A 27,356-nucleotide genomic window follows, 5' to 3' on the forward strand; every position below is an offset into this window, starting at 1 on the left:
AAATATCACTGAGTTGGGGGGGGGGGGGGGGAGTAATGATTGATGCTGGTATGAATTATAATAGTTTGCTTGCTTAGAATAACAAAAAGTGATTGATTTTAATATTGTTATAATTATGTTGATGATTGGTCTCTTTAAAAGTAAAGTGTCTGCTCACGTGATTTCCAGTTGTGTCTTTTCCATTTCTGCCTTCCAAATAAGTTGCCATCAAAAATGTGTAACACACATTGATGTTACAAAAAGAAAGAAGCTGAATCGTGTCGTTCATTTGTTTTTGTTTAAGAAAAAAACACATATGTGAAGTAAATTTGTGATAAAATATGTTACCATATATAACAATATTTGGAGGGTGTGCTGAAAAGAATACCTGCGAACCCAACGTTCGGATGACGCTAATAATGTATATAGCATAAGTACTGTATTGATCAATACTGAATTGTTTTTGTCTTTACACGTTGAAGTATTTTTCTTCCATGAGTATTAATGATTCACCTGGAAATCAGGGGAATATCCGGAAAATAATAAAAAATAATAATAGGCATTTCTATAACGCCGTCTATCTGGAATTCTATTCCGAGGCGCACTTTATAATTACCCCGGCTCTAGCCTAGCTGCCATTACACCGCTCTATGCATTTCAAGGAATTAATTCCTGCCCGGTGCCTATTTACCTCACCTGTGTGGCAAATGAAGATTAATGCCTTCCCAAATGACATTAGTGTCTTTTTCCTTCAGTCAGAAAAAATTCGGAGCATTTGAGAAAATTCTCTTGAATCAGTAAAAATCAGTAATCCGGGAATTTCATCTCAATCTCAAGTGGAAGTAGTATAATAGTGTCAAAATTTCTGTACTGTAAATTGTGCCGTTGTACTTTCAGCTACTGCTGAAAAGGTTTCAAGCTGGGAATAAATCGAAATAACGTTTAATTGGAAATGGTTACCACCTGGAAGAAAACGGAGTAGTAATGGCTGAAATAAGTAGATGTTATAGAAATGGCTGCATTTGCTTCAAAATACTTTTTGAAGCAAATGCAGCCATTTCTATAACATCATTTCTATAACATGTACAATTATTGTACATGTACATGGTGTAGATCAAGGTTATATCGATGCGCATGACTTGTGTTCATTTATGTTTCAATATAAATGCGTGAATTTGTAAAGAATTTGTTATCTCTGAAAAATGTAAAGAAAACGATGGATTTGTTTTGTAGTTATTGTTTGTGGAATGTGGATGCAATGTTAATGTGACTTCAAAGTCTCTACTTTTTGGTACAAAAGAGCGGCTATTATTTTGCAGCAATGTTGTGTACTTTACTTGATTGGGCCTTTTTAAATAAAGCGATTCTTCTGTACTAGTACTAATCATATATTAATTTGATTCGTTATGATAACAAAATAAAGATGATTTCAAGCGGGAAAAAAAATCTTGCTACATTGTTTTATTGTTGTTACAAGTCACTCTAAATTTTCTTTTGTAGATTTAACTCAGGCTACATGATGTTTCCATATTTTATTTGACATTATAAACAATTTTCCCTCTTACTGCTTAAACATTTCCGAAATTACGCTGTTAAACTCGTTTATGTTAACTTTTTATTTCCGTTTGAAGATCATATTAATAGTTGCAAGCACAAGCATCCAAAAGTAACCACATTGCAAAAACAGCAATAATCATAAACTGGCCATGTCGATAAATTTGATAGACCTTCCTTCAATAAACGGTCTCAATTCAAGCATGAGATTAATATTATTACATCGAGAAGCAAATGTCATCCATTCATTTGATATTTGATATACTTTACTTACTTTATGAGAATTTTGTTGCAATTATAGCTGTGCTCATGTTGGTTATCTAAGTGGGATGCTAACTGCAATAGGCCGTGCAAATAACCCCATTTAACTTGAGCAAAATTGCGTCTTTAGTTTGTTTTATAATCCCCTGTGTACAAATGCAGTGGCACGCATGCATGCACCATTATGTAACAATAAACGACATATTGTAGCTTACAGAAATAACCCTTATCAAAATACAAAAGCTTATTACAAAGGCTTTCCTGGTTGGGGATGTTTAGGGTTTGAAGCCTCCTTGATATGCTAACCCCCCCCCCCCCCCCTCCACAAAAAGGTTTGGGTTTAGAGACAGGGAGGGGAGAGAGGGGGTGAGGGGAAGAAGAAATAGTGAGTGTGTGAGAGAGTAAGAGGAGAAAGAGGGGAGGGGGTGAGAAGGGAGAGAGAAAGCTAATTCAGGTATTACGGCAAATTTGTGACTTTTATAGCAAAATGCTTCTGAAAAATGGAAAAGTAGATAGATCACTACACGGACCTTTGCTATAAGCTGTCATACTGTCAGTTACCTGATGATATTTAATTTTTGTTAATGTTAAATATTGTATGCAAACTTAAGTTGGGCTTGGTCTTGGAGACCCAATCGATGCCACTGTACCACACGCAATGGTTTCAAACCCTCCGATCTTAAATAAAATTCCTGAAATAAAAATAGTCAATGAGCTTCTACACTTTCTTTATACATTCCTTACATCAAACTAATAATTTAATAAACCAACCTTTCTATGAGGAGAGAGAGAGAGAGAGAGAGAGAGAGGGGGAGAGAGAGAGAGAGAGAGAGAGAAAAAGGGAGAGAGAGAGAGAGAGAGAGAGAGAGAGAGAGAGGGAGTGAGAGAATCATTGGTATAAGAAGGATAAGCGTATTATCTCTTTGGACAACTTTGAATGGAATCCGTTTTTGGTGGAATAATGTACAATGCGGACCCTATAGCCATGGGCCTTGGTAGAGAAGGTGGTGGGGCTTGGCATCCCCTCTCATTAAAGCAAATGAATATCAAAGCCTTGTCAGCAAAACAACCCCCCCCCCCCCGAAAAAACTCTTTTCATTGTTGGAAATTTTTGTAGCCTAAAATTGCGGACAAAATTAATCTGGTCTGCCACAGTAAGAGGACACCTTTTTTTTTTTTTGGTATCGAAATTTGAAAATTTGACATTTTGCTCCGTTTGGGGGGGGGGGGGTAAGGTCATCTTTTTGAGGTCAGCCATGGGAATTTTTTTTTTTTTTTTTTTTTTTTTAATATAAAAAATCCAAAAGGGGGGGTTTTAGGGAAATTTAGGGGGGGGGGGGTTACACACAAAAAATACCAAAGGGGGGGTTTAACCCCCCCCCCTCCCCTGTGTACGCGCCTGCCCTGAACAATAGGTATTAAGTAAAGATATACGCCACTGGTTACAGACCATAGTCTGTTAGTCAATTTGGTTTTACGACAGTAAATAAATCAAAAGTATTTATAACAAGACGTAACTTTTAACTTGCTACTGAATCACATGTTGAATGCTGAGGAAATCACTTTCTGTGCAGCTACTGCGTTGATAAAAACACATTCATACCTGCTCTGTATCTTGGAAATTAGGCCAATGCATTATCAAAAGTGATTTTCGGTACCAGTACAGTGTTTTATATAGTATTCAAAAGACATAGGAAGCACCATGAAGGCATCTTATTTCATCCTTGTGGTGTTTCTGAAATTATGTTTCTTGTTCTCTTCAGATGGCTACATCTTATCATCCTGTAAGTATTTAATTGTGTCAAAATTATGATCTTTTTATTTTTCCTTCGAATATAAATATATCAAATGGCTTATAAAGATGGAGATAATTATGTGATAATATAGGAGGACGTGCATTATGTTGCCATTTGGTTAAAGATTGCGCCTTTCAATGTCTCCAAGTAGAGCCATTTTTAGGAAAGTTTGGCCAACCCGGTTCGAATTTGGCTTGGGCACATTATGGCAAAAACTGCTTTGTGGCAAAAACTGCAAGCAAAAGAATATACACCATGATACCAATTAGAGTTAAGTTGGCCAAACCCTGTGTGACTCCAAATTTATTAACGCCATTATACGATCATTTTTTTCTTCTCCATATTTTTCCCTCCACAGGGATTTTATTGATTTTCATTTGAAACAAATTAACTAATATATATTCAAGGTAATTTACACTTATAACATAGATAAAATTGGCTTCTCAAGATGCAAGTATTGTTGAACTGTTGAGTTAACAGAAAACTAACAAATCAATAATTCATTTCTGATATTCATGGAAAGAAAAAAAATACAGAAAAAATATCATTTTAAGTAAACAAATTCCTGAATTGAAACCATTTTCTTGTGAATTTGTTATTTCTACGATTCGAATTTGCAATATACTTTTCGTTTTTGAAGTAATTTATAATCGAAACTCTAATATAATCAAAGTCGGGCAATTGTTTCTTTATTTTGCAAGTATACACCATCTGTTGCACCACAATCAGTTTACAATTCAATGCATAATTATTTTAACCTCTTAAACCAAATAATTTATCTTGTAATGAAAATGTTAATTTATTTCCGGTTCCAGTATAAATCCAGTGCTCTAACCTATCCCAAATATGTTTTACATGCGTACAATCACATAGCAGATGTACAACTGTTTCAATCTGTTCATTAAAAAATGTACATTCTTTCTTGGGACTAAATTCATTTTAAACAGTAGATCGTTCGTATATAATATGCGTTGCAAAACTTTAAACTGAAACCATCGTAAGCCCACATCAATAGTACAATTACATCCAATAGAACAATATCTTTCCCAACTCTTATCATTCAGGTCGAAAATGCATTTCCATTTAAGAAAACTTTTATACGATCATGATTAAGCGTATTCGATTTTATTCCATCTTAACTACCGAACAAAGAGTTAATTGCTTGAATTCGAACGTTAGAGTAGTCATTGTAATGTGATTTCTTCATCATTTACATCATTTTGCACGTGGGTACTCCTGTCTTTAATATTATTACTAAACTGGAAGAAGTTTTAAAAATTTGCTCTCATTATCACACATAATTATTATCAAAGATTGGAACCAGCTAGCTTGGCTTTTGCATTGCTCATCGAATTCGATTTTTAGGTCTTGACCCCTTAATTTTATTTTTTCTGTCGACATTCTTAGATTCATTTTTCTATCGTTCATACTCTTCGTGCTTGTACCATCCTATATCTCTATGAACTGATACAACATGAAGTATACATTTCGGGAGGGGTCGTCCAGTATCAACCATCGTACACTATAATAACAAACGTTTCGTGGCCTTTTATTACAACGCATTCAGCCAATATGATACACAACTTACGTCATTGCTTTACTTTGGGCCCGTATAATAGATAGTATGAAGGCAAGGTAAGCAACTTGGTCTTTATTTCCTTGTCTAATAATGGGAGGAAATGGCCTCGATTTAAGGATTAGGCCAACCTACAATGACCGGCAAAAGGTCGACACACTACACCGAACACGAAATATGTTCGTTTAACAAGAAAGGCTATACACTGCATGACTTCAACAGTTTTTACAGAACTTTAACTACCAAAAGGATATCAAGATGGTATCGAAAAGCAAAATTTAATTACGAGTACTCTTTGAATCATTAGTTCTTACTGATTATTACTCCAAAATAGTTATAAATAATTTCCCCCTAGCAACACCCTCCTCCCGCTCTAATAACCACAACCCTAATGCCTTTTTGGAAGCACCATTTACTATTCAGACATACCAATATACAGCGATAACATTATCAGAGGGCCTTATCCTTTCTCATGGGCTTTTTTCTAATTCTTTCTATCCCCAGTTCACTTGGTTGACGGTAACTCCCCAAACGAGGGCCGTGTTGAAGTCACACTAAGAGATGATGATGGGTACAATCTGACAGGCATTGTGGTATCTGATGATAAATGGACAAGAGATGCGGCAAAATGGGTTTGCGAGGAGCTAGGCTACCTCAACGCAGCATTTGTCCCGGATGATAATAGATTCGGAAGAGGCTTGCAGTCAGGGATTTTTAGTATTGACAAGATTTTTAGTATTGACAACCGGACGTTAGGTAAAGTATTCGAGACAGGTTATGAATTCGTTATGTGATTCCTCTAAAAAGTATTTATACCTTTGAAAGTTTAGATAGATGGGGAAGACAGAGAGATAGATAGAGAAAGAGAGAGAGAGAGAGAGAGCGAGAGAGGAAGGGAGGGAGAGGGGGAAAATAGTATAATAAGTGTACAGTGTACGGGCAAACTGAAGATAGCTGTCAGCTTTACAATCTGCAGAAGATGGCAGATTAGCAATCGCCGCGTCATTAACGTCAGACATCATTCTGTGCGCCAAACTTTTTGCTCATGGATTTTCTTTTCATCCAAATAGCATCGTGAAATCAAATCACCCTAATGAGGTTGTTCGACAATAATCATAGACAGAATAAAGAGCATTGATGTGAAAGGTCGTTTGGCAAAGTAATCTTCGTCCCAAATCAATTAATTGTCTTATAGCACTCACCATACACCTTTTCATAAATGTGAATGTTTCATCTTTATTTTTTTAAATTTTAGTTGAACCTGAATGCAACTCAAACAAATCAGACAATTGCAGCGAGATCGGAGCAGCCGGTGTAATATGTCAGAGTAAGTAGCCTGTATGTCAGCCACCATCATTTAAATGTATCCTTCATTTTTGCGGGTAAATTGGCATGAATGATTGTTCAATTATATTAAATTGTTTTAAGCAGTGAAAACATTAAGAAGTTACTTTGCTAAACAACTCATTGGTGTATCGATCGAATAACAGCCAAGGTTGTAGAGTATCATGCGTTTATCAGAAGAGATTTGAATGGGGAAAAGAAGTAAAACGTTAAAAGTTGAATGATTCAGTGTGTTGAATGAAAAGTGTGTGTAAGTGTATATGTGTGTGTAACAGAAAGAGCGAGTAAGAGAGAACACTACTGTTTAAAGGGACTTTGTAACATTGTTCAGATGAGAGATAGTGGTGCTAAGGTAGTGACTTCAATGCTGGATGTACAATTAAAGATAATCTGGAAATTTGAGTGAAAACGGATCATTATTCATGGCACAAATTGGAAAAAACTGATCTGATCGATTCCTTAATTCTCCCAACTATATTATTCTACTTCTATTCTGCTACTTTTCAAAGCCTGTTCAGCATCACGACAAGGACAATTTAATTACATTTTAGGTGAATGTAAATCGTCACAAAGCAATACAATGGCTCTACATTCCATTCCAGACATTTAAGTGTTGACAGATTTTTATAGCCTGTTTTATGTATTTTTCTCATGGAAAAACGGTTGGGAAAATTCAAAAATGGTTGGGAGAATTTACTGTTATTCACTGTTAGAGGGTGTCTCACATCGACTCCTTCAAAGAAAACCATAGATATCTTTGTGGTTTGAGAACTTGTTTAGGATTTTTTGCATGTCAGAGGGTTAGTATAGTAGAAGGAATATAGTAAGTAACATTTTATACAAAAATTAAGCAAACTTTTTCATCAACCATCAACAATGTTACCGAGTCACTTTAAAACCCTCAAACGGTTTCAACTATTAAAGATAAACTTGAGTTCTGGTAAAAAAAGAAAATGAATTCTCACAGAATCTAACGAAACTTACACTGAATATTCAAGATTACAAATAAATGTCATGTGCCAAACAATTTTGGAAGAAAATGTATACTGGCTGGGTAATGAGCATAGAAAGATAAGGAAATCAGGGTAGTACTAGCCCCGACACCATGTGTGTTGTCCCATATACATCTTTCTGTGTAAGTGATTGTTACTTTACTAAAACTCTGCCAAATTTGTGATGATTTTGATGACTCCAGAACCTTGCATTACACACCATTACTTACATGCTATATGATCAACTTTTCTGATCCATTCCACACCTTTTCTTTCACAATGCAATCGCATTACAAGAACTCAAGTTTATCTTTAACGTATTCTATTTTATCTTCTACAGAACCTGGATATTTAGGATGCTATCAAATTCGTCCTGTGGTGTTCTCACAGATCAATATAACAGAGACGAGCGAAGTAGGGAACAACGACAAATGTCTGGAGTTTTGTAGGAACAAGGAGGATATTACAATTATCGAGTTTCTCTTTGGTAGGAACCTGCCAGCCCTATATACTGCACAAAGTGGAGATACCTGTTATTGTTTGAATAATATTTCCGAGTCATTTCAAAAGCGCGTGTGTAACACTAGATGCAGTGGAGATCCAGAGCAATTTTGTGGACGAAAACAACCAGATTCCTATATTGTCTTTAATGGTAAGCATGAAATCCTTTGACTATTATTGGATCCGCCAATATAAGAAAAAAGGGGTATCTATATGGATAAAGCGGAAAACAAGTTTTCCTGCTTTACGTCGGCATAAACTATTTTTCTGCCGCCCTTGAAAAATGATTAATAATTTTAATATTTTATTTGAGGACCAGAACAGACGATTTAAAGAAACAAGTTATATTAGATATGTTGCTATTTGATTTGAACTATTATGTTCCCCTATAACTCTGATATCAAGTTGGTTTCAATAGAAGCAGAAAATGAGAGAAAGTTTGAGCAAAATCCGATTAAAAATAAGACAGTTATGAATTGTTGAAGATGCGATCTATTAAACACATATTGGGAACTCCGTGACGTATTTTGCGAGCCCCCCTCCAATTTCCCCTGTACTAAAACTTCGAATAAAATATATTTTCCCTTAAGAGAATTTTCAATTAGTACATTCACCTTAAATATAATGTTTTTAAATACCCCCCTGTATGGAACTAATCTGTTTCGTCATCGACAAATTAAAGTTTATGTAATATTCTGTACAGAGCAAATTGGAGAGGAGCTCGCAAGATACGCCATAGTATTGCCAATTTGTCTTTCCCCGATGACAACTCCAGACATGCAATACGTTTTTATTTCTAATCGGATTTTACTTAAACATTCACTCACCTATTTCTCTTAATTTTCCGCTTCTATCGAATCCAACCAAATATCAGGGTGGACTCCCCCTTTAAAAGGCCCCCTCATAAAGGCAAAGTTACAATGTTGTTACAATATATAGATTCTTTCGATTAGGATTGAAACAACAAATCATATACTTTCTCAGATAAAGATATTCGGCTATTTTCTTCACCACAAAAATATAAAACCTGAAAAGTAAAAACTGTGGGTACGAACACTAAATATTGTCATCACTAATAATACTCGATTACACTACATGTATGTACAGCTTTTATGTGATATGCTTTTGCAGCTTCTACAGGATACTGCCCCGAGATCTCCGGCGTCAATTTGAACGTGTCTGGAAGGAACCGATTTGGTGACATAGTGAGGGCGAACTGTAGTGGTGGATCACAACTGATGGGCGATGATGAACTGCAATGTCTAGGTGGTCCTGATTTCTTCGAATGGAATGGGACCGTCCCTACGTGTAGAGGTATGACTCCTCCCACTTCACCTCTTTTCAAGGGTTTGCCTCAGAATGAAAATGCCGTGAAATGTCTTTAAAATACTATTCTATGATAACAAAATGCTTATATTTTGAACAATTGCAAATAACCCGAAATATATTATAATAGAATTAAATAAAAAAAAGGTTGGCGAAAAGTTAAAATAAGTAAATCTGGCCGTCTAGTGAATTGGGACTTGAATTTGTTTGAAAGTTTTCACTGATTAAAAAGTAAATATTTATTGATTGTGAAAAAATAATTATTCCATAAGTCAAGTACCAGATAAACCTTCTTCAGCTTCTTAATATTACCTTTAATGAACAGAACCAGTTTCTGTTTTTAAAACTGGGGCAAAACTTAAAAACCGTCCATCGAGAACGTGATAGTGGGCACACTTAAAGTGGTGTTATATACCCCTTTGTGTTTTGTATTATGTGCTCTTTTGATGTATACATTGGCATGGATTGCATATCTTAATACAGATCAAGAAACAACCACCAATGAACCTTCAACGGAACGCACAAGAATGACAATAACACCTGCCACCCGTAAAGTTACAAGGAGTGATGAACAAGGTACAAACAATATACTTTAACTTTAAAATTAATGCTGATAATATTGTTCTTCTGGTACTACTGCGCCATGAGCGTCATACTTGACGGACCGAGGCCACCATTGTTATTATTATCATTATTATTATTCATACAACTGCTGCTGTTGCTGTAGCTACTACATATTGTACTACTGCTACAACTACATTGGATTCAATGAATGTTCACTCTTCAAGTCATATACAACCTGTCTCACTGAGCCCCCGCCTCTACCCCAATCCCTTTCTCCCCACCCCTCCCCTCTCACTTTGCTTCTCTCTATATCTCTCTTTCTTTCTTTCTTTCTTAAAGCCCCTCTAAAGTGTTGGGAGCCCAAACAATTTGATGGCAACATTTCACCTAAATTGTATCATAATGTGAAATACATGTAGGATGTCATTTAAAACATATTTCTGCAAGGGTTTTCAAAACAAATGTGTTTGAATTCGAATATTGATCAGAGAGTACAAAATTGAGGTTTTCTGCGTACAACAGAAACCCCCAAATTATGTATTCTTTTATTAATATTTGTCTTCAACACACTACAAAATCATTGCAGAAGTATGTCTTAAAGGTATAGACCAGTTTTGGAAACGTTCCTCTGTCAAAAAATGAAATGTAAGCTCTTATTACCAATCATGTAAAAGAATATGATTTGAATAATACGTGATGATACAAATTTTGCCGGGAAACCGCCTACTGATATATTTGGTAAGTTATTATATCCATCCGGACTGGATAGATATCGCGTAATCCCACATCTTTCTGTGTACAGTGCTTGTAACTTTACTAAGACTGGGCCAAATTTCTTATCATTTTGATGATTCCAGAACCTTGCAGTACACACCAATACGTATATGCTAGATGATCAACCTTTTCTAATCGATTCCACAACGTTTCTTTCACAATCGCATGACCAGAACTGGTCTATACCTTTAAATGACATCCTCTTTCAAACTATGATACAATTCAAGCCTTCACATTTTTTTGCGAATTTGGGCACCCAACACTTAAGAGGGGCTTTAAAGTGACTCGGTATTCGGTAACATTGTTGAAGGTTGATGAAAAAAAAATTGCTTAATTTTTGTATAAAATGTTACTTACTATATTCCTACTACTATACTAACCCTCTTACATGCAAAAAATCCTGAACAAATTCTCAAACCACAAAGATATCTATGGTTTTCTTTGAAGGCGTCGATGTGAGGCACCCTCTAACATTGATTAACAGTAAATTCTCCCTACCATTTTTGAATTTTCCCAACCGTTTTTCCAGGAGAAAAATACATAAAACAGGCTATAAGAATCTGTCAACACTTAACTGTCTGGAATGGAATGTAGAGCCATTTTATTGCTTTGTGACGATTTACATTCACCTAAAATGTAATTAATTGTCCTTGTCTTGATGCAGAACAGGCTTTGAAAAGTAGCAGAATAGAAGTAGAATAATATAGTTGGGAGAATTAAGGAATCGATCAGATCAGTTTTTCCCAATTTGTACCATGAATAATGATCCGTTTTCACTCAAATTTCCAGATTATCTTTAATTGTACATCCAGCATTGAAGTCACCTTAGCACCACTATCTCTCATCTGATCAATGTTACAAAGTCCCTTTAATGCCTACTCCGTATGTTTTAATCAATATACGTGATTTGATTTCACTGTTATTAATTATTACGGATCGGTAGTAGTCTTATCGTGTCTGCTTATACACTTTTCACAGTTTCTTTAATTAATAATATCTGGTTTCAGATTCAGATGACAAGAACATGGACATGAACATGAATAGCTCCGGCGGCTCACAATCTGCATCTGGTAAGAGTTCAAAAGTGATGATGGATGATGATTTCGATAAGGATATAATCTCTGTATAATAATATACGCTCTATATTTATAACCAACATCAGAGCTATTCACTTTTTATGTGCGTGTGTATTAAACATAGTAGAGTGTGTCCCCCCCCCCCCCCCCCCGCTGGTGGGTTAGTGACCCGCTCAAAGGGGTGTGCTCATTCGTGGCTTCATCATAATGATTTACTCCCTGTACTCGTATATAGACCAGGGGCCTTTCCCAAAAGTGTATCCCTCCAATCCAACAAGATTTTACCCTTTCTATTATTTAGATTATCTAAACATGTTGGTTTCGTAGATTGTCGGTCTGGCATGTACCCAAAGTTACGTCACCCTAACCGTATAAGAACCAGGTGTAGCCCCAAGAACCCCCTCCCCCCCCCCCCCCTCTCCCTTTAAAAAAAAAAGATCCCCAAAGTCGGGTCGATTATACCCCTCTTGCCTATGGACCAAATTTTAATAAAATGAAAATGGTAGGCCTGAACTTAACAACACATGAAAAACCGTTTTTATCTTCAAAATATCCGTTGGGAAGACATTGGAAGTCACCCCCCCCCCCCCCCGCCCAGGTTAATACTTTTTTGTTTCTTATTCTTTTCCAGTTCCGATAGGAGCGTCTGCAGGGTCTGCTGGGATTGTTGCAGTCTCGGCAGCCTCTATAGCTGCGTACATCAATAAAAAGAGAAAAGCAGGGTAGGTATAATGGCGTCAATATATTACCACCTTGTATACGCAATCCATGTAAGTCCAAAATAATCACTGTACAGGTTGGGAATTTTGTCAAGGTAATTTATCAGTAAATAGACAAGAAAACATCGATAAACAGGTCACACAGCGGCCTACAGGGAGATTAAGTTCAAGTTTCGTAAATGTCCCAACTGTCCCAAGTCCTAATAATATTTTTAAAAGAAAAGAAGAGACTGAAACACAAGGTCTAAATATATGGAACATTGATTGATAAGTTTGATAATTTATTTGTGGTATTTAATTGAGGCCCTATTTCCTTTTATTTATGCAGGTCTAAATCCAAGAGCGTTCCGAACAACGAAGAGCCGAGTGAGAATTCAGTCACCGAAGTGACCGAACCAGCCGATGATGTCCGAAAGGATCCGAAACAGTCCGAACTCGATCAAAGTTCACCGAATGATACACCTCACTCTGGACTCATAGAAAATGACTACAAAGTTTTCGATGATTCATCACATGATAACCCTGCATTCGACGACGACATTCTGCAATTCACAACGATTACGATCTACCATGAAATAATCCCGTATCCATTCCCCATCGGTCATGAACATAGCGGTGAACACCAAGAAGCCGGAGAGATGATTGATAATGTTCTGTACGAACCTGCTGATAACCAAACGATACAGACGGGTTTTGCAATTCAAAACTGCTCTGACATAACACAAGATTCTGTCGATATCCATTACTCAGACGTTGAATTATAGTCCAATTTCAGACACGGGACCAAGATAGTGCGACATCCACCCACAACCTGCCCATTCTCCGCCGCGAAGCAATGTAGATGATAACGACGCTGGGCCTGGGCCCGGTAAAACTGACCTCGCGACTGCATGCTGAAGGTCCAAGAATTGATGTCAGCACCGAAAATACACCTGAATATGCGACAGTCAACGAGGGCTATGAATCGGAAGGAGATTCTGACAATTCTGCCGCTGTGGGGCAAACATCCTTCCCAAATTACGCTTCTGTTCATAAATAGCGATAAATAGTGAGTTCTCTCACTGGATTTAATGCTGATTCTGTTCTGGATTCAGAATTACGCTTATAACAATTATTGTAAGCACTTTAAAATATATCGTACATGTATAATATATAATCATGTTAACCCTAGTTATCGCATTCTTGTAAGTAAACAATGTTCGGACAGCTACACGACACACTTGCTCCAGCGACATTTGCTTCCTGGTAATTTCCTATAATAATCGAATACCTAACTTCTACCCTGGACCCAACACTAAACCTAACATTAACGCCAAAGGTAAACCATATCTAAATTCCATTTACATCATTTAAGGGACTTATTTATAGCCCTACTTTTGGGTCGAGAGGAGATCAAATGTCTTCTTTAAGGAAATTATGGTTTGATGAATTAAAAGAAATACACGATTTTTACCTTTTCTTGTTTATATGATTACACCCTTACAAAATTTAAAGACCACTTTGATGAAAATCAATATTTAAAGGTACTATGTCCCATTTGCAGGCCAAAAAAATGAAAAAGTTAAATTCCAACTGCATTTGAAAGATAATACTAATTTAGAACTTCCCTAAAAAAGGTGGGGCTTGAAAATGTCTTCAAGTGGGAAAATAACAACTATTCGTTGTCAAATCGACTTTAAGGCTATAGAGCCCAAAAGTAATAGTCTTGATTTTCAGACAATAACCGAATGGTCATACGTTTTATGCTGCGCAAAGATTCAATCAGTTTAATCTTGGCCATCACAAGAAGTGGGTTATTGATGTAGACAAATGCTCATGTACCCTTTACAACTCTTTTCATGTATGTTATTACCAAAGAAGAAAAAAAAGCCAGTCAGTCACTCAATAGTGTCTGACAGTAGAGTCTAGCAAGTAAATGGGTTTCCTTGCATAATTTGAATATGAGGACACTGCTAACGTTTAAATTTCACAGATAGGACGTACATGACATATTTATAATTCCTGCAAAGTTCTACAGAATTTGAGGTTGGCTGCAAAAGGGACATAGTACCTTTAATCAAGAGCTAGATCAATTATCCTCTTGGGCATTGTGTTATACTGCCCTCTTTAGATATTTTCACGGGTGTTGCGTGGTGTTTGGAAATCACTTATATTCGGCCGACTCACATATCCCAGGGGCAATTCCAAACACCAAGTGGATTTCTAATGCTCTAATCCATATCATATCCATATATTCGTAATTGTGGGAGAAAAAATTGTTGTCCAGTGATAATAAATTGTGAGAAAGAAATATTCTGTGCCGTTAATTTGGTATTTGTCTTTATTTAAAAAAAAACAATGTATGCTACATGCCTAGCGTTGGGTTCGGAATATCTGTTGAAAGTAGAAAGGGTAATTGTGCAATTTGATAGTTTTTATTGTAAGATTCATTCAATTCAGTCGGCAAACAAAATACACGTGTAAATTAAAGAGGATTAAACGATTTGTCAGATTTAATTGATGTTACGTGTGACAAGTGGGAATTTGAAGTTTACGCTTTATGTACAAATAAATTGGTACGTAATATTCTAATCGTTTGAATCGACCTTCTCTTGAATGCCATAATGAATTGGGTTTTCCGATAAGCAGTTTGTATAGTGAGAGTGACTTTTATAAAGAAGATTAATTTCGGTTTAAATTGGTTGATAAAGTCTCTGAGAAATATAGGAAAATGCCAATATTCTGCCAATATTTGTCAAACCTACTGATCCCAAATTAAAAGCAGAAATGTGTATCAAACGTGTGAGTTGAAAATATTGTTGTATTTCATTTTTTAGGAGGTGTAACTCCTATTTCAACGGCTTGATATATAAAAGCTTATGTATAAGTTGCATGAATAAGTTCATTGGGCATTTTGGGTCGAGATAGGAGTTGGAGGGCTCGAATTATCTTCATTTCACGCTGACTTCCCTTTCCGCTAGGCTTTCTTTCTCCCGCCCTCGCACACACACACACACACGCATACATGTAAACGCCTTCAATCGGGGAGGTAGGCAAAACACCATGAAACTGTGGAGGTAATAAATATAGGCTTTATAAGCAATATTTTATCAAATTTGAGGAAAGAAAATCACAATAAGCCCATTCCAATGTCAAAAGATACTAAAAAACGTTTACTTCTTCTTACACATGATTCGTCTGAATTTGAGCTATGAAAGTGCGGTGTCTGCATCTAGTCATTGTCAATCGGGGAAGTAGGCATAAGACCTAGCAAACGTGGAGTTTGTCGATTTTTATCTTTTCCTTGTAAACTTCGAATTAACTCATGCAAAAAAGGATATTATTATGTTTGCTTGTATTTAAAACAATGAAGGCAATACTGTCTTTCAAATCTTAATTTCCACAATATAATATCAATCTTAGAAACAAGAGTTATGGTCAACAGTTGACCGTTGTGTATCATGTAAAAAGTCTTGATAAATATGATCTTGATTTACTGTATGGAAGCCAGTGGCGGATCCAGCCGGCGGGAAGAGGGGGGGGGGGGGGCCAATCCGTGAGAAAATATTAGTTGCGACTCAGCCGTCGGTGAATAAGCGGGGGGGGGGGGGGGGGTAGGAAGCATTTTTTTGGGGTGCAATTTTTCAGGAAATATTTTGCGCCGACTTAGTCAGCCGGTGAATAAGCGGGGGGGGGGGGGGGGGGATGAGACCACTATTTTTTTGTGTGACCTAATTCGTGAGATTTTGTTGTTGTTGACCCGTCACCCCCCCCCCCCCCCCGTGGATCCACGCCTGCAGAGGATCCAGCCGGCGTCAATGGGGGGGGGGTAGCCAAATCTTAATACAAAATTTAGTGCCGTCTCAGCCGGCCGGCGAATAAGCGGGGGGGGGGGGGGGGGATGGGGCGCTTTTGTTTTTTGTTTTATAAAGGTTAACTTTACGTTATTATCCTTTTTTTTTATCGTTTTGGGGGGCTGGGGGGGGGGGGCCGGGCCGGAAAAATCGCTACGTGGATCCGCCCCTGATGGAAGCCATTACAAATGTAATCCTAGGAATCCCAACATCAGTTCCACTTACTCAGGTTCAATAAAAATGTTGGCTTAGCTTTTATCAGTGTCAAGAGATCAAGGTAATTTAAAGGGATTGCCCATGAACTGTCACACTATATTGTGTGGCTCAGAAAGAAAGAAAACTGGATATTTCCAATTACAATGACATAATGACTCAAAGTTGATGATCTTGACATCATTTTTTATCATTTCGAAAAAGAATGATCTTCTTAATGAAGTAAGAATTAGGTCAATGATGAAGTTGTAATTGTAGATCCCAGGTGTTCCGTTCTTTCTAGCCCCCCCCCCCCCCCCCCCCATGTATATAAAAACCATTATTCTATCATAGGGATATTTTTGTTTTCGGGGGGAGGGGGAAGATTTCGGCAATTCAAGGAAAGAATACAATTCATATTTGTAAATGTTTTTAAATTAATCGTTATCACTAGTGGTATAGAGTATGGATTAATATCATTGCTTCTTTGTATGAGATTCCTTTTGTTCTCTTACTATCATCAAAATATGTTTGTAACATTTATTCTTTTCTTATACATGTTTGCATTTTGACGTATCGACTTGTGAAAATGTTATGTTTTGTGAATAACGTTTATGTCTTTTGAAGAAAGAAGACACATATACAAAATAAAGATTGAGCTTGTTTGTACTATATTGCGTACTGATATGTCTTCATTATTTTAACTGTAAGGAATCACTATATCGCAAATGATGTTACAGTGCTTGCACACGTTGAAATTATTAATAGATAAGCTGGGAAAGATATAATGAAGGAAATTAACTTTAATAATTCCACTGTACGTACCAACGGAACTTAATGACACCACCACACAAAAAGTTTGCAAAACTTTCTCCTGTGCTCCTCTCTTTCTCTCTCTCTAACTATATCTTCATTCAATTTAAGGACGAAACTGTCATCTTTTTCAACATGTTTTAACAATTCCTCGATCAATGTGGTATCAAACCACTTTCCCTGAATATTTTCTTTCCTTTCATCCTCGAATTCTATTAAATTCTTTAACACACCTCCTGCAAACATATACATACTTGCCACTATAAAATTGGATATAATTACAGTTTTAAAACTATGCAGTATTATCTAGCAAATCATTTTCTTTCTTAATTTTAAAATATGACTTATGTTAAAGAGGGAAAACAAAAATCACAGAATTATCATGTTATTTCTATAAATATCTCATACACCAGCAGGTGTATTGTACTACAGAGGAAAAAGACGAGATAGAATCAAATAAATGCCAATTGTAATAAACAATAGTTTATCTTCTTTGAATTTCTGTAAAATATACTTTATTTCGATACAATTATTTGACAGTCTTCAAAGGCACATGCAAATCATGAAATTTACAAGAGACAAGTTTAACACGTCCAGCGATGATATGCAATTAGGAGTTAAGTCCGAACGTGTACATAAAAAGGGCATTAGTACCAATCAATACAATTGAACCACAGGAATTGCACCACATTTGCAAAAATCTACAGATTAAACATGCATGTAGTAGAAAAATGTCTTATAATTGTGATTACGAATAAAGAATTATTTCTAACATCACCTGGGTAAAAGAATGGTGCAATATTGTGAAGTTGACATTGCCACAGAAAATGAGGTTAGAATACAAACGAAGGCAAAATAGATGATATTGATATCATTTACTTGGAGAATTGATCAACTCAGCCTACGCATATTTCATGATTTCTTTGAGGTCTTGTTAAAATAACAGATCATATTACTGTTCATTCTTGGCCGGCCATCCTTAATTTATACACATGTATAGTATATTTGTGTGTTTGGAATGATATGAAAGGTTGAGGCATAAAATGAATTCTGCCACTTAAATAAATGGGGTTTACTACCGCAAAATCCCCAGGGATTCTAAAAAAAATCTAGAATTCTAAAACCTAAAAACAAAACCCACCTCAAACCATAACAAGAAATTAAGCAACCAATTAATGAAAACAAAAGATAACATCTGTAACAACTTTGAACAACATAACTCATAACTAGAAATGAAGAAAAAAGAGCCCACTGCTGTAAACACACAGCAAGAAAGCCAAAAGCCCTCTCTTGGATCCAGGCAAACAAAGTCTCCTTGAATATTAAACAAAAAAAATAATTAAATGTTATTTAGCAATACTCCCATCAGCCATAATTGAACGCTTTACAAAAAATGATGCTTTACACACATACCAAACACGACATGCAACACGTACAAACTATCATCCTCCCTAACCAGGGCAGTTTTCGCCATAAAAACTATTTCATACACAGGACCAAACTACTGAAGCACCATTGATCCGAATCTCAAATAGCTTAAGAACTGTTGCAGCTTTAAAAAACATATCAAATTGTTAGTATTAAATTTGTACATGTAATGCACAAGTATACTATTTTTTTCTGGACTGTGACTCCCGACCTTGAATATTCTATTCTAAAAACTTCCTTTTCTCTCTCCTCATTCTTCTCCTGACCCCCATGCTTTACCTTCCCTTCCTAGTTCTCTTCTTTCTTACATCCATCATCCATATCATTTCATTGTTTTATCTGTATACTCTGATTTTGTATCATCATACTTCTACCTTATAATGAATGACACTGTGTCAACATTATTTTGAGGAACTTAAATTCTACAAGCTATGCTTTTGATTAAGTTCCTTTTTTCACATGTAATTTCGAAATTATTTAGTGTGAAATAAATGAAACTAAACTGAAACTGAAGGTCAAGAGTCACTACTGCTCTCTAAGAAAATAGCAGCCCCTAGGTAGAGTACTAGCACACCACACAGTTTGCTAGAAAGTCCTGATTTATATACCATTTTATTTTCTTTTGTTGTAAAATCATGTGATACATATAAATATGAATGCGTTAGTATTTGAGGGATAATTCCCTTTTCAGTCTGACAAAATTAATAATATCCATTTTTCCAAGTTTCTCAAATATTATATATGAATATTTGTCAGTGGTAACAATAGTACATTCCAAAGATACCATTTAACATGATGGAGTTTGATTTGGGGGCAAAATGGATGTAAAAGATTCCAGATATTAGTTTGATGAACATAATTACGTAGAGTTTAACAGTACCTAAGGTTAAAAAAGCTACACAGCATATCTGTTTTTTACATTCCTATCATAGCATCATCATTAGTTGTGTGCTATACATTTAACACAAATCTGACGCAATACAAATTTGTTGGAGAAGCCAACTTTTGAACAATGATGAAGAATGAAGGAGAACTCACTGACATCACAAATCCCCCCCCCCAAAAAAAAAGGGACCAGGGATGAAATTGAATCAGCAAGAAGTAAGGTGAATCATATTAATATTGTAGGTTTATATGATTATACTGGAACCAACCCTTTATTATAGCCCTTTTTATTTGTTTTGTTGCAAAGGTATTACAAAAAAAAAAGGTTTTGGGTCCCCGACCCCCATCACAACTAATTATTCACATTACAACCATCATCTATAGTCTAGTGCTTAAACACTAAATTGACATATTTTATGTATGTGGGAAATCTGAGAATAATATTCAGATCTGTTCATATTAATTCACAACAAACATACATTCGGTTTACTTTTTAAAGGGGGCACTGATCATTGACTCCCCCTCTATTTTTTGCCACAATTATACTAAATCTGCAGAAACTACTGCATTGCTAATTAAACAAAAGTGTACAAATTCTATCTCTACACTATCCCATATTAATGGCTTGTACTAAACACTCAGGTCGCGGCTCGTTTGGCCATTTAAACAAAATGGTGTCTTCAAATCGGTTTTTAAGGGGGAAAATATTATTTCAAATTAGTGACTGTTTTTACACTCAGGTCGCGGCTCGCTGGGCCATTTATTCAATGATGTCTTCAAAGGGGATGCGTGGGGAAATTTTCTTAAAAAAGAAGTTGGAAGTTGTGATTATTATTTTTTTAATGATAGACAAATAAGAAGATTAGAATTAAGGCTGGCATTGGGAAAGACAAAATACTAGGTGATTAAAGTGGATTTTAGAGAAAGTGTAATACTACAAGGGAAATGAACTGTATATTTGATAGAAACAAGGAATAATGGATAGAATGAGAAGATGAATTGTGGGAAATTAAGAACTAACAAGAGAGGATTACATAAACAAAGAATGAAAGAAAACAAATATTTAATAAAAAGGGAATTGAAAGAATTCATTGGCCAGATTTAACAGTGATAAAGATATAAAGAAAAGAGTGGAGGAAATAAAGATTTACATGATAGAAAAAAGATGAGAAATAAAGGGGTAGAATAAAATTTAGAAAGAATATTTTTTAAAGACTGACAAATATGAAAATAAAGCGAGGAATAAAATTTGATAGGATATTACAAGGAATGATGGAAATATTCATTTCATTCTTTCATTCTTTGTTTTTGTATTCCTCTCTTGGTAGTTCTTAATTTCCCACAATTCATCTTCTCACTGTATCCATTCTTCCTTGTTTCTATCATATTAATAGATCATATACCTATGTACTATTACACTTTATCTAAAATCCACTTTACCCACCTAGTATATTTGTCTTTCCCGATGTCAGCCTTAATTATAATCTTCTTATTTGTCTATCATTGAACAAAAAACCATCACAACTTACAACTTCGTTTTTAAAGTAAATTTCCCCACGCATCCCCTTTGAAGACATCATTGAAAAAATGGCCCAGCGAGCCGCGACCCGAGTGTAAAAACAGTCGCTAATTTGAAATAAGATTTCCCCCTTATATTAAAAAGCCGATTTGAAGACACTTAAAAAAAGATGGCCAAACGAGCCGTGACCCGAGTGTTTTTCAGCGCGCCGCGACCCGAGTGTTTAGTACAACCCCATAATAATATCAGAAACAACACAAGTTCTGTCCAAAATGAAAAGGGGCACCCTTTACACATAATAAGGGCACTCTCCCTTGATGATGATATTAATACACTATACTGAACGTGTTCTCATAATAAATGTTGTTTAAGTTTTAATTGTGTCACAAATGTACAAGCATTACACTAGTCAATTCCCCTACTGCCTTCTTATGCTGCCATTATGGTATGTAAATACAAATACTTGACTGTTTGATTACAACTTCCACTGATTTATTTCGTTAAAAAATCTATGGGTTTTTTTCTTGTTCAAATAGGATATTTCCAACTCATGCTGCAAAATTCTCATTGTAATCAGTACATGTTGCCTAAACGATATGCTCCCTGTCATTGATATCTGGGAGTGGCCAAGCATAGGTCCACTAAGACCCTAACACAATTACAAATTGCCGGATGCCTACAAAAATGATAATAAAACCTCAAAATAACAAATCCTTTGCCAGTAGAGTGGGTAAACATTTTATGAATACATGGAGAAACCAAATATAAAAGAATACACATTTTAGACTGTAATAACAAGAACATGCCTTGTAATTTATGAGCATTTTCAGCAGTTTGGTGACTCAAAACAAAAGCATGTGTGTATTCAATATAAAAATGGTGATTTGATATTAAAGGGAATGTTTTTACCAAGGCTGTGTTTTTCTGCTTTTGGTAACCTTCGAGTTTCTTACGTAGTCTTTGATGTTGACCCACGTTCTGTGTTTCAGCACAGCTTCAGCTTTCAAGCATTCGTCTATCGCTCTCTTGCCAGGTAGCTTAGAATGAACAGTCATAAAGGCTCCTAAACGTCTCTGGACAGCCGACTTTTCCGCATCGCTCCATGCTGTCTTTCGTTTCTTCCTTATTGGCTGTTCATCAACCTCTTCCAGTACATGTTGCGTTTTCCTTTGCCTTTTGGTACCTAATGAAAGACAATAACAAAAAAATGTTGCAATTATACTATGCAGAATAATAAATGCAGTATCACATACTGTTTCTCTGAGTCTCTGACCCATGAACTTGAAGAGTGCATTACTGTTATGAGGATGGAAGGAGAGGAAGAATATTTAAATCCTCTTTTGCAGTGATGCAGAATAGAGTGTGATCCTGGGAGGAATACACTTAAACGATTTTTTTTTGCGGGAAGAAAGCCATCATATAATTTTGTAAAGCTCATATTTCGTGAAATTATGGGCATCTACCGTTTAGGGGAGTCGGGCACAAACAAGTCTTTAAATTATCTGACAGTGTCATGACAGATGGGGTTATGTTTCACATATTCTACCCGGTTTCTATTGGTCATTTATTTTGCTAATCTAGATCAGTTTTGGGTTTATTTGGGAGGGGCTCCTGGCTGCCTCCATTTTCATCCATTTCCTAGTATATTGTAGTGATTGCTGTGTGCATGAAAAAAAGTACATTTTGTATTACCTTGACAACCCCTGACTCCCAGTCTAGAACAAAAGGGCCACGATCACATAATACTTTCTGAGTCTATATTATTGTATGTACACAATTTTTTTTTAGTTTAGAGAAGTTTAGATATAGAGACCAATTAAATTCACTAATAGATTTTCTCCGTCATTGGCAACAGCCTTTTTGTGAGGCTACATTACAATTATAATTGTGCTATAATTTTTAACAATTCAAAATGCACAAATATTGGTACGTGGTGATTTCAACAGGAAAAAGTTTGGTTTCACTTTGGCTTTTGAGGATGATTGAGAGTGCGGTACAATAGGCAAAATTAACATTTAGGTTTGCAAAAAGAAATTTTTAGATGCTCTCATTGGACTTAAAGTCATACCTTTTTGGGAGCATCCAGGTAGCTGACGTTCGACATCATGATCACCAGAATCAACATCGCTGTCACAATTGTCATCACATGATTCAGGTCCCTGTTCTCCAGTGTCGATCTCTGTACATAAAATAATAATCAATAATATTCACCAAAAAGAAAATCTGGGTCAACTGCAAAGAAAACATACTTGTAATTTAAAACAAAAGAATATAATCAATTATTTCTAAATACAACATGGTAGAATTGGCACCAGGTATATGCCACATGTGTGGATCGAGTCAAACAAATGCCTTAATTACCCCTAATCTAAATAAATTGAAACAAACAAGTGAACAATATAGTGAGGAATATTTAACTGCATGGTTCATTTGAAAACAACACTTTTCATTAATTCAATAATGTTGCAGCATGTTTATCAATTTACATATTTTGTATTTGATAATTGTCAAGTTGAGTGGAAATCAGAAATACTTGATTCTTAAAATTAGTACATGCTACATGGTTTGTTATTCATCCCACTTATCCCTCGCCATGATGTTTCTCATCTCATTAGGGTTTGGATTGAGATCCCCACTGTATAATTCTACCCTCATCACAAATTTACCTTCATCTAACTTGATTTGAAGCTCATCCAGACTTTTTGCAGTGCCAATCAGCTGGACCGGGTTCCCAGCTTTTCCCTCCATGGCGAACAGGATCTTTGATATTTTGGCCACCTGCATAGCAGCATCTGGCAGTCTATAATACTCCCTATGTATCCTAATATCGTGGCCCATGAAGTTTGCTAAGGCGTCCATCTCATGGTCCCTCAAGCTCATTAGTTGTGACATGGTAGCTACATGCTTCCGTAATTTTGTGGATCGAAGTGTTGAAGGATTTTGTGCTCCACATGCTTCTGACAGCTCACGGAGAGCATCTGACCCTCGAACATGAGATGTAGTGTCACTATTGGCTACAGCGAACAGGTATTTGTTGCTTGGGTTTACACCTGCTTCCTCCCTGTGGGATACAAGGGTGTCTAGTACATGATTTCATGGAGTCTGTCACAAGGATCGGCACTGTCCTGCCACGTTTTCCTACTACCTCAACTCTCCAGAGAAACTTTACAAGATTTTTTTCCCAGTCTTTCAGCATCTCTAGTTGTCCTTCCACCATATGAGATTCACCTTTCTTGATTTTATTGTAGTCATCAAGAGTCATCTTGCTGATTTCCCCTTGTCTCCTCCTATTAAACACAATGAGATGAGCCAGCATGGTCTTGTTGAGTTCTCTCCATGTGCTATGGTTTTCGATTGCGGTCCCAGATGACAGTTTGTCTACACAAAGTTCAGCCTGTACCTCTAGGTGTCTTGACAAAGCCACAACATCACTCGTTAGGGGTAGGAGTTTGGGCTGGTTTCGTTTCCTCTGGTACAAAGTTCGTAGAGCATGAGTAGAGATTTCAGATCCCCAACAAGTGTCCAGCAGCTTGATGAACTTTTCTACAAGTTTCTGCATGTCATCCCCATCTCTGTCCATCAAAGCCTTACTCAGGAGCACAAAGGCAGCCTTTCTTAAGGTATGTCCCAGCTTAAGTGCTAGACTTGGTGTATTGAACAAGTGGTTCTCCTCATCAAAGCCTGCCACTTTCTTGACAGCACTCAAGACAGTCATAAAACCATTTGGTGATATCAGGGAAGTCAGACTTGCCTTGCCATTGCAGCTGCAACGTCTAAACTGAAGTACAAGTCTTCCTAGTTCTCGTAACTTGCATCTGATGTGGTTGTGCTGTTCTTCGTCATGGCCCAATTTCTTAGAGTACACCTTGGCCAATTCTAGAATCAACTGATCATTTAGAATGCAGGCCTTGATTTCATCATCGCTGAGACCACTCAGTACTTTGTGTGTTATAGAATCTCTTGATGTGCAGGGCACTGGTGGAAGCAAGAGTCGACCTTGTGCTAATAGTCTTCTTCGTTTTTTCTTTTGCTCCTTAGCCGGCTCTTCTTGCTTCAAAATGCAGCGGTGTTTCCACAATTCGGCTTTCGCAAACCATCCCAAACAATCTTTGCAAGGCTGATAATCACGGGGCTTTGCTTCACAAGAAGGTCTATATACGACCACAAGCTCTCCATGACCCTTTTCGAAGACCCTGTAGTTGTGCATGTGATTTCCTTTATTTCTTATCAATGTCAATAGCTTATCCTTTTCTTTTCGATTCGTTGCTGCCATGTATTGAGCCACCTTTATTTCATTGGAATGTTGTGACCGCAGGTGATCAGGAAGTTTTTTGTGGGGCTTCTCACACATCATGCAATAAGCTACCTTGTCATATTTTCGCCCTCCTTGATTGTTGGTCTTCATCACAGTTATCCCCTCATGGTCAGCATCAATGCCTCCATATCTTGATGATGCCTCCAATGACTGATCTGATGACAGAGATTTCAGTGATCGAGTGATGCCATTTATTGATGTACATTTAGCCTTAGGCAATGATGCTTGAGAATTATTTAATGAAGTCTTCCCTGAAGAGTCAGAATCTCCTTGAGAATCACAGACATAGTCTGGATCATCATCACTATCATCATTATGGTCAGATAATGTGTCCTCATTATCACTTGAAAAAATATTTTGTGAAAGGGTTCCATCTGGTACCATCAATGCTTGTGTGGCAGGCTCAGGGAATGGTTCCCAGTGCTCTCGGTTATTAGGGGGGTTTCTGCATAGATCATCAGATGTGTCATCATTATCAGCAAGAAAATTGGACAGTGAAAGGTTTCTATCTGGTTCCATTAAAGGTTGTGTGGCAAGCTCAGTAAATGGTTCCCAATGCACTTGGTTATTAGGGGGGTTTATGCATGGATCATCACATGTGTCATCATTATCAGCTGAAACATTAAACTGTGAAATCTTTCCATCTGATTCCATTAAAGCTTGTGTGGCAGGCTCAGGGGATGGTTCCCAATTTGTTTCGTTATTAGGGGGGTTTCTGCATAGATCATCAGATGTTTCAGCATCATCAGTTAGAACATTGGAGAGTGGAAGGTTTCCATCTGGTTCTATTAAAGGTTGTGTGGCAAGCTCAGTAAATGATTCCCAATGCACTTGGTTATTAGGGGGGTTTATGCATGGATCATCACATGTGTCATCATTATCAACTGGAACATCAAACTGGGAGAGCTTTCCATCTGATTCAATTAACGCTTGTGTGGCAGGCTCAGGGGATGGTTCCCAATGTTCTTGGTTATTAGAGGGGTTCCGGCATGGATCATCACATGTGTCATCATTATTAGCTGAAACACTGAACTGTGAAATCTTACCATCTGATTCCATTAAAGCTTGTGTGGCAGGCTTAGGGGATGGTTCCCAATTTGTTTCGTTATTAGGGGGGTTTCTGCATCGATCTTCAGATGTTTCATCATCATCAGCTCGAACATTGGACTGTGAAAAGTTTCCATCTGGTTCCACTAGTTCTTGTGTGGCAGGCTCGGAGAATGGGGAACAAACTTTTTCTGGGTCTGGTGGGAGGTTTGCAGAATTTTGCAGAATTTCAGGTTTTTCATCTTGGACTCCACTGTGTAATTGAGTAGGACTTGGGAATACAAAATTATCTCCCACCCCATAATCATATAACACTTCTTCACCTTCTTTGATTTTCTTCAATGAGAAGAGAACCAGTTCTGGTTCATTGTGAGGGTTCTCTCTAATCTTCATTCTGCTGTTGACTTCACCCCTCCAACCATGGTTGACGAGTCGTCCCAGTTGTTGTTTAGTTGGTTCGACTGATGCATCCCTACTGGAAATGAAATTGAAAAAAAATGAAAACATTAGATTCATCAATGTTTAAAATTACAATGAATCACTGAAACATACAAGTATATGTGGGTTACAATTTGTGATTTCACTTTAGGTTTTCTCTGTTGTCAGATATTATTTGATTAACTGTTACTTTTCAAGTAGGGTATCACTCAAAGAAGAATCGTTACAGTCATGATTTTTGTTAACGCATGGTTAATTTTAGGAGGAAATTTGAAATACAAGTAACATAGGAAACAAATAGGTAACATTACATGTAGGCATTGGAAATCATAACCAATATCATGAACATTAAACATGCATATGATTACTTTTCATAAAACAAGATTTGCCTTAAAATTGTAATGCTACAAAATGTCACCGTGCA

The 27,356-nt window shown here is 36.6% G+C and overlaps 2 protein-coding genes across 2 annotated transcripts; one reads left to right on the plus strand and one right to left on the minus strand.

The window, feature by feature from the left end:
* Positions 1-3,253: 3,253 nt before the first annotated feature.
* On the plus strand, positions 3,254-14,042 carry LOC754555. The gene is made up of 9 exons (XM_001186137.4): positions 3,254-3,578; positions 5,671-5,922; positions 6,422-6,493; positions 7,843-8,154; positions 9,135-9,317; positions 9,813-9,905; positions 11,675-11,737; positions 12,375-12,465; positions 12,791-14,042. Exons 1-9 carry the CDS (start codon positions 3,497-3,499, stop codon positions 13,224-13,226), a joined length of 1,584 nt encoding a protein of 527 aa, XP_001186137.3. The 5' UTR covers positions 3,254-3,496; the 3' UTR covers positions 13,227-14,042.
* A 2,802-nt stretch (positions 14,043-16,844) lies between these two features.
* On the minus strand, positions 16,845-25,966 carry LOC115919773. The gene is made up of 4 exons (XM_030973944.1): positions 24,361-25,966; positions 23,799-24,212; positions 23,201-23,311; positions 16,845-22,315 (listed from the first exon to the last, which is right to left on the minus strand). Exons 1-4 carry the CDS (start codon positions 25,964-25,966, stop codon positions 22,038-22,040), a joined length of 2,409 nt encoding a protein of 802 aa, XP_030829804.1. The 3' UTR covers positions 16,845-22,037.
* Between the last annotated feature and the right edge of the window lie 1,390 nt (positions 25,967-27,356).

This window comes from Strongylocentrotus purpuratus, unplaced genomic scaffold (assembly GCF_000002235.5).
Source record: "Strongylocentrotus purpuratus isolate Spur 01 unplaced genomic scaffold, Spur_5.0 spur5_scaffold_7, whole genome shotgun sequence".
Classification (NCBI taxonomy): Eukaryota; Metazoa; Echinodermata; class Echinoidea; order Camarodonta; family Strongylocentrotidae; genus Strongylocentrotus; species Strongylocentrotus purpuratus.

Bases quoted from the DNA above. Each gene is read 5' to 3' on its own strand.
- LOC754555 (XM_001186137.4), top strand. From the start codon at position 3,497: ATGAAGGCATCTTATTTCATCCTTGTGGTGTTTCTGAAATTATGTTTC. The intron at 9,318-9,812 runs GTATGACTCCTC...ATCTTAATACAG, and splicing joins GACCGTCCCTACGTGTAGAG to ATCAAGAAACAACCACCAAT. The intron at 12,466-12,790 runs GTAGGTATAATG...TTATTTATGCAG, and splicing joins AATAAAAAGAGAAAAGCAGG to GTCTAAATCCAAGAGCGTTC.
- LOC115919773 (XM_030973944.1), bottom strand. From the start codon at position 25,966: ATGGAACCAGATAGAAACCTTTCACTGTCCAATTTTCTTGCTGATAAT. The intron at 24,213-24,360 runs GTGAATCTCATA...ATCATGTACTAG, and splicing joins CTACAATAAAATCAAGAAAG to ACACCCTTGTATCCCACAGG. The intron at 22,316-23,200 runs GTATGACTTTAA...GTCTTTCATTAG, and splicing joins ACCTGGATGCTCCCAAAAAG to GTACCAAAAGGCAAAGGAAA.